The sequence below is a fragment of the Macaca nemestrina genome, chromosome 15 (assembly GCF_043159975.1).
Source record: "Macaca nemestrina isolate mMacNem1 chromosome 15, mMacNem.hap1, whole genome shotgun sequence".
In the NCBI taxonomy this organism is placed as follows: Eukaryota; Metazoa; Chordata; class Mammalia; order Primates; family Cercopithecidae; genus Macaca; species Macaca nemestrina.
In genome coordinates, this window is record NC_092139.1 from 92,112,527 (window position 1) to 92,126,776 (window position 14,250).

The 14,250-nt window shown below is 45.1% G+C and overlaps 1 protein-coding gene across 7 annotated transcripts in view; it reads right to left on the reverse strand.

The window, feature by feature from the left end:
* Positions 1 to 343: 343 nt before the first annotated feature.
* Positions 344 to 14,250, reverse strand: part of LOC105464193 (aspartate-rich protein 1-like) — a 29,767-nt gene continuing 15,860 nt past the window's right edge. Inside the window, exons 7-16 of one of the 7 annotated variants that reach the window (XR_011613982.1) lie at positions 13,786 to 13,807; positions 13,468 to 13,512; positions 10,744 to 10,823; positions 9,334 to 9,355; positions 6,541 to 6,620; positions 6,045 to 6,066; positions 5,701 to 5,742; positions 1,198 to 1,263; positions 931 to 1,087; positions 344 to 608 (exon numbers count right to left, since the gene is read on the reverse strand). Coding sequence is in view for 3 of the 7 variants with exons in the window: in XM_071080252.1 (XP_070936353.1) it covers positions 1,223 to 1,263; positions 5,701 to 5,742; positions 6,045 to 6,066; positions 6,541 to 6,620; positions 9,334 to 9,355; positions 10,744 to 10,823; positions 13,468 to 13,512; positions 13,786 to 13,807 (354 nt within the window). In the remaining 4 variants the exon portion in view is untranslated. Of the gene's footprint in view, positions 1,088 to 1,197; positions 1,264 to 2,778; positions 2,889 to 5,700; positions 5,743 to 6,044; positions 6,067 to 6,540; positions 6,621 to 9,015; positions 9,133 to 9,333; positions 9,356 to 10,743; positions 10,824 to 13,467; positions 13,513 to 13,785; positions 13,808 to 14,250 lie in introns of those variants that run through there. The other 6 variants (XR_011613981.1, XR_011613983.1, XM_071080252.1 and 3 more) reach the window with 6 other exon arrangements.

Sequence of the window (14,250 nt, forward strand, 5' to 3'; positions counted from 1 at the left end):
GAACCCCCACAGGCTGTTAGAAATTCCCTGTGTTGGTGGCCTGCTGAGAAGTATGTGGCCCTGGATGCACAAGCCATCAGCCTGCTCTTGAAGCTGCTACACTCACCCACAGGCAGCGTGTACCTGAAGGCCACCAAGGCCTTCACCATGCTGCCAGAGGCCCCTGAGGGCTGCAAGGTTGTGCAGGCCCACGTGCATACCTTCCATGTCCTGGAGGAGGACTCTGACAGCAAGGCTTACGAGGGCGAGACTTTATGGCAGGCGACCCAGATCGCCATCGATGTCTTTGAGTGGAAACCCTGAGCCCCTCATTGGGTCAGACCTGATCAGCCACCTCCGCACCTGAATCAATGCACTCAGTCTCTTTATTTCAAGTTCGAATGGCACTTTCTGTTCCTGGAGCACAGTCACATCTCTTCTCACTCTCTTGCCAAAGGTGGAATGCCAGGCCCAGAAGCACCAGGTCCTGGATGGTACAGGCCGAACCCAGTGCTGGGGTGGGTGGGAAATGGCCTTGGAGTTTCACTCTCTGCTGGGGCCAAGAGTTTTCCTCAGCATGTAGAGAGGACGGAGACCTCCAGGGGCAAAGCTGGGGGCAGGAACTTGGGCTGGGGGAAGGAAGGAACGCAGCTGCACCAGGCATCACCCAGGTTTCAGAAGCTCCAGTGATTGACCCATGGGGTGTGGCTGGCTGTGGCTCTGCTCAGCTAGGTCTGCCCTTTCCCTACCCTGGGTGGCAGGAAGGAAGGCAAAAGGTGAAACCCGATGCAGGTTCTTACGACTGAGGATGACTCTGTCCTAAAAGGCTCCCCCAAGGATGAGAACTCAGGACAGGGAGAGGTTCTGGTTTCCTCCTCAAGATCTTCCCAGCAAAGAGCTGCATTCTCCAAAGTCACCCAACCATGCCCCCAGGCTGGCCTGAAGCCCCACCTCGAAGGCACATTCCTGGTGCTGTCCAGGAGGGGAGCCTAGGAATCCATGGAAAACACCCGACTGCAGAGCTTGAGCCTCCCTCAGATGTTCCTGTAGCACGTGCTGGTCTGCCCTTTAGGTCAGCTCCCTGGTCAGCTCCTGGGAGGGCTTCACCCTGGATGAAGAAGAGACAATCCCTTTTCAGTGAGAGCAGGCTCCCAGCTTTGTGCACTATGACATCATCCCACTAAGCAGCCACCACGCCAGCATCTCCTGGGTTCCTACCTCTGCAGTCCAGGCTGAGAAGAAATTAGAGATGCAGGAACTCATCAGCCAGGGACGGAGGTGCCTCTGTTACAAGGGGAGGGCCAGGAACACAGACTATGTTGTGACCTAGAAGTGCTGAGCACCACACCCTTGCCTCCATTCTCCAAGGCCCATTTACCACACTGTTATCAGTTTCTGGGATTTAAGAAGCTGCTGCCAGGAGAGGTATGGGAACCAGCCTGGAAGAGGCAACTGGTCATTCAACTGTAGCCCAAAGGCACAAACTGCCAGCCCAGAGAGCCAAGGCTGGACAAGGGAAGTGGGACAGCCAGTGGCTATAAGCCCACACTATGGAGGGAGCCAGCTGTGTTGAGACCCCAGCTCTATACTGACTGTTTATCTATGGAGGCTGGGGCAAGTTGATTAACTGCTCAGTGCCTCAGTTTTCCTAGCTCTAAAATGGGGATAGTAATTGTGTCTTTCCTAAATGGGTATGATTTTGGCAGTGCCAGGTGCATCATATTGAAAATAAGTGCCTTGTACATTGTGGGTACCCAAGAAGCCAGTTTACAGCCCCTCAGAGGAGATGCATCAGCAGGCATCTGAGAGAGCCTGGAACCCTGCATCCTGCAGGTGCCCAGGGTCCTATGTCCAGGAGAAGCTGCCCCCTCACTCCACAGCAGTCTACACAGCACCCCCTGACCAGGGGTACACCGGTTTGGGCAAGTGTTAAGAAGAAGCCCTGGGCCTCTCTGGGCTCTGATCTTCCCTGGAAGGACTGTAGAGGTCCCAGAACCCTGCCTTCTCCCAGCCAGGCCCTTCCCTCCCTTTCCAAACTCACGTCCTCCTCACCGTTCTCTGCCTCAGACTCAGGACTAATCTCATTATGTCCTTTATCCTTGTTTGCATCAGGGGCTGCAAGAAGATCAGGTCACCTCCCCTTCATGGCCTTGAATACTCCTTTTCTGACCCCATCTGCTGAAACCTTTTTTCCAAGCCCTCTGGAGGCCCCAGGGCCTCAGCATCTCCCTGGAACATTCTTCCCTTTCTTGCTTGGACTGAAACCTAGCTCTTTCGAGACCTGCTTCCCTACCCTAGGCATCCTCCTATGTGGGGCTGCTTTCCTCCCTCTCTGCCCCTCATGCCCTCATTGGAGTGGGACAGGTCCTTACAGACCATCTCCTGTGTCCGTTCTGAGGAGCCCTCTGGTTCGGAATCCCTGCACAGGTCTGTGGCCCTGGCCCTCTCCCCTCCCCAGCACCACACCACCAGATTGCTCTTGTAGGGCACCACGTGGTCTCCATGTGGCTGAGCCCAACTGCCGGTCCTCAGGCCTCATCTTTCTTTGGCCATGAGCATTTCCCCAGTGGAGCCTCACCACCTCCCCTCCCTGAAACACTTCCAGGAAACAAGGCCACTTCTCTGCAATTTTAGTTGTTCAGTAACGTGCTATTGTGCTCTTTTAGAAACTGATACACACCATGGTGTGTTTAAGCCTTTAGGGAAGTGGGAGGATACTGGGGGCTGCTGTGTGAGCACCTCTATGCTATACCAAGTCAGATCAGTGAAGGAAACTGGACCACTAAGCTGCAGGGCTACCTTCCCCTCCAGGATGCTTTTCACATCTTCCACGATCCTCTCACTGGAGACCTTCCATGACCCGGACTCATCTTAGGCCTCCCTGTTCTCTCCATGTGCTACTGGGGTGCCTGCAGATCAGACAATGAGCGGTGCTGTCACTGAACTGACTGCCCGCGGAGACTCGTGGTCTTTGGTGCATTCCAGGCTCCACCACAGACTCTGCAGCCACAGACAACTGTGGTCCTGGCTGCTCTCTGCCATCAGGTTTCCCTTCCATTTTTACTTATTGCCTAAAGAACTTCATACAAAATTCTATTTAAAAGCAGTTTATTCCACAGTCCCACATAGAACACATCAACTATTTTTTCTTTTTTTTTTTTTTTTTTTTTTTGAGACGGAGTCTTGCTCTGTCGCCCAGGCTGGAGTGCAGTGGCGCGATCTCGGCTCACTGCAAGCTCCGCCTCCCGGGTTCACGCCATTCTCCTGCCTCAGCCTCCCGAGTAGCTGGGACTACAGGCGCCCACAACCGCGCCCGGCTAATTTTTTTTGTATTTTTAGTAGAGACGGGGTTTCACCGTGGTCTCGATCTCCTGACCTAGTGATCCGCCCACCTCGGCCTCCCAAAGTGCTGGGATTACAGGCGTGAGCCACCGCGCCCGGCCTATTTTTTCTTCTTTTCTATCACTGTCTAAAAGCACATTTTTTTTTTTTTACACAGTAAGACCCAGTTTGGTTAACTGCATCTAATTTTTAACTATTCGATGGTCATTTTTTTTTTTTTTTTTGAGATGGAGTCTTGCTCTGGGTGATTCTCTTTGATTGTCTCTGTTCTCATTCCATAAGAACAACCACATGCTCTATGGAAGCATAATCCTTCAATTGCACTCATACAACCTGTAACTTTTCACTCCCTGAGCCAAGAGCTTCTCCATCCGAGTTTCAGCAAGACCAATTTCTGAGCCATGGAGCAATGGGTAACGCCACCCTCACTAAGCTCACACACCCAGCTGTGGAAGCACGTTTTATTTTATGGTAAGTCTACTTTGCCACTACAGGCGGTGTAGCATGTTAGTTTCTAGATTAGCCTTTGGTGTTAAAGAGATCCCGCTCTTGGTGTGTCTCCTGAGTAATTTACTTAACTGAGACTCACATTCCTCATCTGTATAATGACTATAACAAAACTAATTCTGTCTCAAAGTGATTGTGACACTTCAAGGAGGCAACATAGAGAAGTGCCCATATAGTATCTGATACTCAATTTATATCTGTTATTATGTTCATTCTTATAACTTAAGCACCTGCTTATCAACTACAGTCATATGTGGCAGAATGACATTTTGGTCAATGACAGACCACATGTATGACAGTGGTCCCATAAGATTATAACAAAGCTGAAAATTTCCCTTTGCCTAGTAAAGTCGTAACTGTTGGAATGTCAGCGCAGTGCGTTACTTATGTGTCTGTGGTGAGGCGGTGTAAACAAACCTACTGCGCCGCATCATTAGAGTCAAACAACATTTCTTTTTGGTAAAGATTTTAAGATATGTTATACAAATGAAAGACTAACCACAGTGATGGAATTTTTAGAAAGAGATAAAACTAAGAGTCCACGAGGATTTGGAGAAATGGCTACTCATATATACTGTTAGAGGAGCATGAATTGGTGTCATCATTTTGGAAAAAAATTTGGCATTATTTATGACAATGAAAGATAAGCCCCCTTCCAACAGTCTACTCCACAGAAGTGAGTGGTGGTGTTATTCCAAAACCATTGACAAAAATACTCAAAGCACCATTACTTGAGATAGACACAATTATATTAAAAATAACTCTGGCCAGGCACAGTGGCTCATGCCTATAATCCGAGCACTTTGGGAGGCTGAGGCGGGCCGATTGCCTGAGGTCAGGAGTTCGTGACCAGGCTGGCCAACATGGTGAAACTCTTTCTCTACCAAAAATACAAAAAATTAGCGAAGCATGGTGGCGGGTGCCTGTACTCCCAGCTACTCAGGAGGCTAAGGAAGGAGAATGGCGTGAACCCGGGAGGCAGAGCTTGCAGTAAGCAAGCCACTGCACTCCAGCCTGGGGGACAGAACGAGACTCCAGCTAAAAAAAAAAAAGAAAGAAAGAAAGAAAGAAAGAGAAAAAGTCTAGAACTTCAGTGATGAATATCATCTCAGAGAACAAAACCAAAGCCAAATCTTTGAAAACAGGAAATAATGTGATACTATCTTTTGTGGGAAGGAATTCTTGGCTTACCCAAAAATTAGAGAACTGGGGAGAAAGAAGCCTTATCTCAGAATCTGTAACTGGATTGGGAAGTGGAGGTTGGAAATGTGCTCAGGGTCAAACTTTTCCCCATTCAAAGGAGACTGGGGTTTTACCAGTGAGCCCAGAGTGAATATTCAGTCCGCCATCCACCCCGGGAGATCCCTTTAAACCAGGAGCTCACAGCGAGGACAGAAACATGAATGTGCACTAACAAGTCCTGAAAGTTCAGAGGTGATTCTCGATTTCTCCTTGGCACACAGCAGAAGAACTGTGTCTCTAGGTTCCAGGAAATGCCTTTGAGAGAGCTGTGTCCCCCAGATTCCCTTCATCACAGATGACACCCAGTGCTTAAGCCTGCACCCCTTGTGTACAATCCCTAGGAGTGCTGACTAATCCAAACCAAAGGATCTGATGTTACACAGGCAGAAAAGAGCAGGTGGACTGCAAAGAGAATCTCTCATGAACGCGGCACCCCCATAGCCCATAGAGACAGTTCTTACCATGATGCCAAGAAACTCTGAGAACAACAAGCCAGACCTCACACATATTTCCATTTTCTTTCTGATTTCATACCCCCTCCTTCAGCCCCTCCTCACAAGCAGCAGGGATAACCTGGAGGCTCCTGGGAACCTTTTCCCATTGGGTTTTTCCTGGCACGTAGTTCCCTACCTGGATAAGTCTCCTCATCACTTATGCTCTCCAGCGTCAAGTCTTTAGAAAGAAAAACACCAGGATAAGTCATTAGAGAGAGTGACTCACCCGCTCCTCCTACTTTAGCTGAAGCTGATTGATGGGCTATTCTCCCACCCCACACTGCTTCATACATGATCCCCTCATCTTTCTTCTGGGTTGACAAACCTTCCTACAGCTTCTTGGGCCAGAGTTCTATATTGGCAAAATCACTTTCACGAGAACCCCAAGCCTCTTTCCCAGCAGGAACCCAGAATCAGGTTTCTATACACTGAAGCTAGCAAGTTTTTCCCTCTATAAGTGAGTTATTTCATGGTACATACCATTTTCATTCCAAGCTGTTATCTGCAATTATATAAAAGAAAACATGAGAATCAGATTCTGCTGTGCACTTGACATAGATCTGTTATTCTCTGGACAACGATAAAAAAACCAGAAGGCAGTACAGTGATTGAGCCATAGGTCAAAATCCCCAAAGACTAGCACAGAAGATAGCTATAGAAAAACAAGACTTCTATTCACAGAATTTGCCTTTAAATTTAATTTTATATGCAAATGTACAATGCTTAATCCAAGGAGGAAAACTGGTATTGTGGAAAATGCCTCAGTATTCCAGTTGATACTGGATGTTGTCATTTAGAAGCAGCATAGCGGACCATGTAGAAGTTGGGAAGACACACTTATGAATTCCAGCCCCACAAAGACAATAGTGTACAGTGTACATAATGTGCATTGCCAGGTTTTCAAATCAAAATTAATTGAGAAGTAAAGAATCAGGAAAGCAACACTGCTGTAGAAGACAAAAAAGGGGGATCTTACCTGGACATCACCATCATCATTATCATCTTCATCTTTATGTTGCGGTGAGCATCTTAAAAACAGGTCGTCCTCAGGACGAGCTGGAAGGACACAGAGGAAAGATCAGTGCACCGGTGGTTAGTGACTGAGTCACTCACGAGGCTTTGCCAGAATTGTTGTATGGAGGTGGTTGATTAATAAGCATGGACTGAGTTGATGTTGGGCTATTCCCCTGAGGGGAAGAGGGATGGCAGAGAAGGGGAGCTGGAAAGACATGAGACATGGAGGCCTTGGCCTTGCACTGGAGGTATCAGGCAGCAACACAAAATAGTCAACCCAAAATGGAACAAAAATGCACACTGAGGGTCAATGGAAGAGTGCCTTCCTCCCTCTCAAATGTTTTGAAACTCCATGAAACAAACAGCATTTTCTTAATGTATTCAAGACCACATCAGTACACTAGTATCTAATTATGCTGATACCACATTTAGCATCTGTTTTAAAGGATTCATTACTTGATTAAAAGCCTATTTTATTAGTGAAATTGACTGAATTTTACCCAAATTACTCTATTCTATTAATCACACATTCTTCTTCATAGAGATCATTTAAAAATTCAATATTAAAATGTTACAATAAAAATAGTCATGATTTCCTCTTTGTAAGTCTTCTTCTGGAACGACTTCTAAACACCCTTTTGGGGCCCTGTGATCAGGGGCTCAAGCAGCTCCTGTGTGACTCTCCCTGGGGAGATTCCCTAAAAATCAAGCTTCATTCAAACAGGCCAAGCTCACACAGCCTGCTCTACCTACACCAGTGAAGCTGAGAGACATGACTCTGAACACTTTAAGCCATGAAGATAAGTTTAAAGGTTCAAATACACATTATCTACTGAAATGAGGAAATGTATACCAATAGAAATGAACAAATTCATGAAAAAATGTTCATGAGTATGGGGTGATTTTTGGTTAACTAGCTTACATAAAAATTATTTTTTTGGCCGAGCGCTCTGGCTCACACCTGTAATCCCAGCACTTTGGGAGGCTGAGGCGGGTGGGTGACCTGAGGTCAGGAGTTCATGACCAGCCTGGCCAACATGGTGAAAACCCGTCTCTACTAAAAATACAAAAAATTAGCTAGGCATGGTGGTGAGGACCTGTAATCCCAGCTACTCAGGAGTCTCAGGCAAGAGAATCGCTTGAACCTGGGAGGCAGAGGTTACAGCGAGTCGAGATCATGCCATTGCACTCCAGCCTGGGCAAGAAGAGTGAACCTCCATCTCTCTCTCTCTCTCTCTCTGTCTGTCTCTCTCCCTCTCTCTCTCTCTCTCATCAAATATATATATATATATTTGATGCCTGTTCATTCAGACATACAAAATATTGGTATAAGAAATCAAAAATTTCTACCGGTCATGTTAAATCTAACTTATCAGCTGTCAACATGAAGATCCTAGGAAGTAAAGAAGGTACAAATAAGTGGAAAGGCATCTTGTATTCATGGATAGGAAGACCAAACCTGATTAACACACAATACTACACACATGATCTACAGACTCACAACAATTACTATCAAACTGGTAACAGCCATCTGTGCAGAAATGGAAAAGATAATCCTACAATTTTAATGAATTTTATGTGCCTCAAGTAACCATGATGACATTAAAAAAATAGTGTTAGAGGATGCACATTCATGAGATTGAAATCCACACACACACACACAATACAGAAATACAGACACCATGGTTCTAGCATAGGGGCACTCATAAGTTTCACAGATATAGAGAGCCCAGAATTGAATGAACACACGTACAGTAAACTGATCTTCAACAAAGGTGTCAAAAATACATAATGGAGGGAAAGGAAAGCCTCTTCAACAAATGATGGTAAAACTGCATATTCTCATTCAAATGAAGAAATAGAATGCAGAGAGTGTGCTCAAGGTTGTACTTCTCCCTCCATTTCCAAGACACTGGAGCTTTTGCAGTGAGCCCAGAGTGAATTTTCATTCTGTCCTCCACACCCAGGAAGAGCTCTTGAAACCAGACGTAAGCAGGAAAAACGGACAAATGAGTGTGCTGCCAGGAAACCTAACCGTTCATAAGATACGGATTGATTTCTCCTATGCATCTGGGCACTCCACATAAGAATTTTGTCTCCAGCATAAAGTAACTGCTTGTTATAGAACTCTGTTCTAAACCAAAGGCTTTGAGATTTTGCAGTGTCAGAGACAGAAAAGAGCAGGTGTTTTAGAAAGATTATCTTTAAATAATAAAGTAAGAAGAGATGATCGAAAACACAGGATACTCAAAAGCCCATAAACATAGTACTTCTCACCATCATGACAATTCAATTCTAAAAAAAACAAACTTGACTTATATTTGCTTTTTCTTTTTCTCTTTCTACACCCTCCCTCAGGCTCCCAAGCAGCAGGTATAACATGAAGGCTCCTGGAAATGCTGTTTTATTAGACCACACCTGAAATCTTCCTACCTACCTGGAAAGGCATCCTATTCCCTGCTGAGATTCTCCAGAATCCACTCTTCAGAACCACCACCATCAGGATAAGTCAGTGAGAGCTGCACTCACTTCTCCTACTCCAGGTGAAGACTCACTGGCTCACACAAAATCTCCTGGTTGGTCCTCTGGGTTCACACACATTTCTACAGCCCCTCTGCTCATACCTATACACTTGTGAAATCATTTGCTCTCACCAGACTCCCAACATTTTTTAACAGAAACCCAGATTAAGGTTTCTATATATTAAAGCCAGCAAGTTTGTTTCTCAGAAAGTGAGTTAGTTCAAGGTACGTACCCTGCACAGGTGATGGTAAAATCTGCAATGAGACAAAAGAAGATGCCATGAGGATTAGATCAATTCTGCTGCACCCCTTACACAGATCTGTTAGTCTCCTGATGACTTCACAAAACTACTTGTGAAACAGTGGTGAGTCAAGGTCAAAGGCCAAACATTCTAGCATAGAGGACACGTGTGGAAGAGACAAGAGCTTTTCCCACAGAATTTCTTTGAGGTTGATTTAGGTTGGTAAATGCACAAGGCCTCATCCAAGGAGAAAAACTGGTGTGGAGGAAAATGCGTCTGCATTACAGCTGGTGATGGACGCTGTCCTTCAAAACACCCTAGTGTGTCATGTATTAGATGAAAAGAAACTCAGACCGAACTCCACCCTCACAAAGAGAATTGTGTATGTTGTACATAATGTGCCTTGTCATATTTTTATATCAAAATTAATTGAGAAGGAGAGAAATCAGGTGAAGGAAATAATGTATACAGTTGTCCATTTTTAACACAAAGTGCCTTGAACCAGTTTAGGTCAGCAAAGGACAAAAGAAATAGGATATACTAGGCTCCTACTTGGATGGGCAATGCCTGCTTGTTAGACTCCCCTCCACCCGACTTAGTTGCCCTCACTTCAACCAAAGAAGATTAGTCTAAGATGAAAGTTTACTGGCCTAGAAAATCGCTCATTTTGTCTGTTCTTATCAGCCTGCCCAGCTACTTAGGTCATAAGGCAAATACTTGAAGAGCCCCTGAGCTGACTAGGATGGCAATGCATTGTGGGCTGCAAGAAAATGCAGTAAGACAACCCTAGAAAAATACCTAAAACCCCCTCTCCAAAAATCAATAGGCAACACCTGGGAACATTGTGACTCCACAGTACTCAACCTATGAGGAACAAGGGGAGGGACCTGCACACTAGGGGATAAATTGCTTGCGGAAACCGTGCTGGGTGTGTCTGCCCATCAGACACCGGATCTTGCAACACTATCAATAAAAGTCTCACTTTCGGCCAGGCGGGGTGGCTCACGCCTGTAATCCCAGCACTTTGGGAGGCCGAGGTGGGTGGATTACCTGAGGTCAGGAGTTCGAGACCAGCCTGGCCAACATGCTGAAACACCGTCTCTACTAAGAATACAAAAATTAGCTGGGCATGGAGACACATGCCTGTAATCCCAGCTACTCAGGAGGCTGAGGCAGGAGAATTCATTGAACCCAGGAGATGGAGTCCAGACTGCACCACTGCACTCCAGCCTGGCCAATTGAGTGAAACTCTGTCTTAAAAAAAAAAAAAAAAAAGAAAGAAAATCTCACTTCTTCTATTTTTCAGCTCCCTGAGTCCATTCTTTGGGTTTGGACTGGTGAGTTTGTTTCTCACATCAGAAAACAAACATTTCCTTAGAAGTTAAAGAAGGGTGGTCTTACCTGGGCATCATCATCATCATCCAAATAATCATCTTCACTTCGTGGAAGGCTTACTAAACTCAGGTTGTCCTCAGAAGAACCTGGAAGGACACAGAGGAAAGATCAGTGCCCTGGGTGTTTGTGACTGTGAGTCACTCAGGGAGCTCTGCTGGATGTGGTATACGGAGGTGGTTGATTAACAAGCATGGACTGCGTTGATGCTGGGCTATTCCCCTGAGTGGAAGAGGGATGGCAGACGAGGGGATCAGGAAAGACATGAGACATGGAGGCCTTGGCCTTGTACTAGAGGCATCATGCAGCAACACAAAACATTCAATCCAAAATGGAACTAAACCACAACTAAGGGTCAATGGAAGAGTGCCTTCTTCCCTCTCAAATGTCTTGAAACTCTACAAAACAAACAGCATTTTCTTAACGTATTCAAGACCGTGTAAGTACACTAGTACCCAATTATGCTGGTACCACATGTAGCATCTGTTTTAAAGGATTACTTAATTTATTGGTGAAATGGATTCAATTTTACTCAAATTACTCTATTCCATTGATCACACTTTTTTTTTTTTTTCTTTCTGAGATGGAATGTCACTTTGTACCCCAGGCTAGAGTGCAGTGGTGTGATCTTGGCTCACTGCAAGATCTGCCTCCCAGGTTTATGCCATTCTCCTACCTCAGCATCCCGAGTAGCTGGGACTACAGGCACCCACCACCATGCCCAGCTAGTTTTTTTGTATTTTTAGTAGAGACGGGGTTTCACTGTGTTAGCCAGGATGGTCTCCATCTCCTGACCTCGTGATCCACCCACCTTGGCCTCCCAAAGAGCTGGGATTACAGGCATGAGCCACCACACCAGACTACCAGACTGATCACAATTTCTTCTTCATAGAGGTCATTTAAAAAATTAAGTATTAAAATGCTAAAATTAAAAACAGTCATGATTTCTTCCTTATAAGTCTTCTTCTGAAACTATGGTGTGTGCACACAACCTTTTGGGTCCTTCTGATCAGGGTCTTCAGCAGCTCTGTGTCACTTTCCCTCAGGAGATTCCCTAAAGATCAGGCTTCATTCTAACAGGCCAAGCTCACACAGCCTGCGCAACCTACACCAGTGAAGCTGAGAGATGTGACTCTGAAAACTTTCTGCCATGAGGATAACTTTCCAGGTTCAAATATACATGATCTACTGAAACGAGGAAATGTATACCAATAGAAATGAACAAATTCATGAAGAAATGTCCTTGAGTACGGAGGTGATTTTTGGTTAACTAGCTTATATAATATTTTTTATTTGATGCCTAATCATTCACACATACAAAATATTGATAAAAGATATCACAAATTTGGCCAGGTGCGGTGGCTCATGTCTATAATACCAGGCTTTGGGAGGCCTAGGTGGGTGGATCATGAGGTCAAGAGATCGAGACCATCCCGGCCAACATGGTAAAATCACGTCTCTAATAAAAATACAAAAATTAGCTGGACGTGGCGGCACGCACCTGTGGTCTCCGCTACTTGGGAGAATAAGGCAGGAGAATCACTTGAACCCGGGAGTGGAGGTGGCAGTGAGTGGAGATCTCATCACTGCACCCCAGTATGGTGACAGAGTGAGACACTGTCTCAAAAAAAAAAGAAATCACAGATTTATATCAGTCATGTTAAATCTAACTAATCAGCTGACAACATAAAGATTCTAGAAAGTAAAGAACGTACAAATAAGTTGAAAGGCTTCCCGTATTCATGGATAGGAAGACTAAACCTGATTAACACACAATGCACACATGATCTACAGACTCACAACAATTGCTATCAAACTGGCAGCAGCCATCCGTGCAGAAATGGAAAAGATAATCCTAAGACGTTAATGAATTTTTATATGCCTCAAATAACCATGGTAACATTGAAAAAGAATAGTGTTGGAAGACGCACATTCATGAGGTTGAAATCTACAAAAAACACAGAAATTCAGACAGCATGCTTCTAGCGTGGGGGCACCCATAAGTATCACAGATATAGAATCGAAAGCTAAGAATTAAATGCACACATACAGAGTCAGCTGATCTTCAACAGAGGTGCCAAGAATACACAATGGGGAAAGGAAAGCCTCTTCCACAAATGATGGTAAAACTGCATATTCTCATTCACATGAAGAAATGGAATGCTGACAGTGTGCTCAAGGTTGTGCTTCTCCCTCCATTTCCAAGACACCAGCTTTTGCAGTGAGCCCAGAGTGAATTTACATTCTGTCCTCCAGGCCCAGGGAGATGCCCTGACACCAGAGGTAAACAGCAAGGACAGACAAATGAATGTGCTGCCATGAAACCCAACAGTTCATAAGGTGAGGATCCACTTCTCCTATGCATCTGGGCACACCGCAGAACAATTCTGTCTCCAGGATTAAGTAACTGCCTGTGACAGAACTGTGTCCCAAACCAAAGGCTCTGATATTTTGCAGTGGCACAGGCAGAAAAGAGCAGGTGTTCTCAGAAAAATCATCTTTCAATAATAAAATAAGAAGAGATGATGAAAAACACAAGATACTCAAAAGCCCATAAACATAGTACTCCTCACCATGATGACGTTAAACTCTGAAAATAACTAACGCGGCTTATGTCTACTTTTTCTTTTTCTCTTTTCTACACCATCCCTGAGCCTCCTAAGCAGCAGGTATAACATGAAGGTTCCTGGAAATGCTGTTTTATTAGATCCCATCTGATGTCTTGTTGCCTACCTGGAAAGGCATCCTCTTCCCTGCTGAGATTCTCCAGAATCCACTCTTTAGAACCACCAACATCACGGTAAGTCAGTGAGAGGTGCACTCACTTCTCCTACTCCAGGTGAAGACACACTGGCTCACACAAAATCTCCTGGTTGGTCCTTTGGGTTCACACACATTTCTACAGCCCCTCTGCTCATACCTATACACTTGTGAAATCATTTGCTCTCACCAGACTCCCAACATTTTTTAACAGGAACCCAGATTAAGGTTTCTATATATTAAAGCCAGCAAGTTTGTTTCTCAGAAAGTGAGTTAGTTCAAGGTACGTACCCTGCACAGGTGATGGTAAAATCTGCAATGAGACAAAAGAAGATGCCATGAGGATTAGATCAATTCTGCTGCACCCCTTACACAGATCTGTTAGTCTCCTGATGACTTCACAAAACTACTTGTGAAACACTGGTGAGTCAAGGTCAAAGGCCAAACATTCTAGCATAGAGGACACCTGTGGAAGAGACAAGAGCTTTTCCCACAGAATTTCTTTGAAGTTGATTTAGGTTGGTAAATGCACAAGGCCTCATCCAAGGAGAAAAACTGGTGTGGAGGAAAACGCCTCTGCATTACAGCTGGTGATGGATGCTGTCCTTCAAAACCACCCTAGTGTGTCATGTATTAGATGAAAAGAAACTCAGACCGAACTCCACCCTCACAAAGAGAATTGTGTATGTTGTACATAATGTGCCTTGTCATATTTTAATACCAAAATTAATTGAGAACGAATGAAATCAGGTGAAG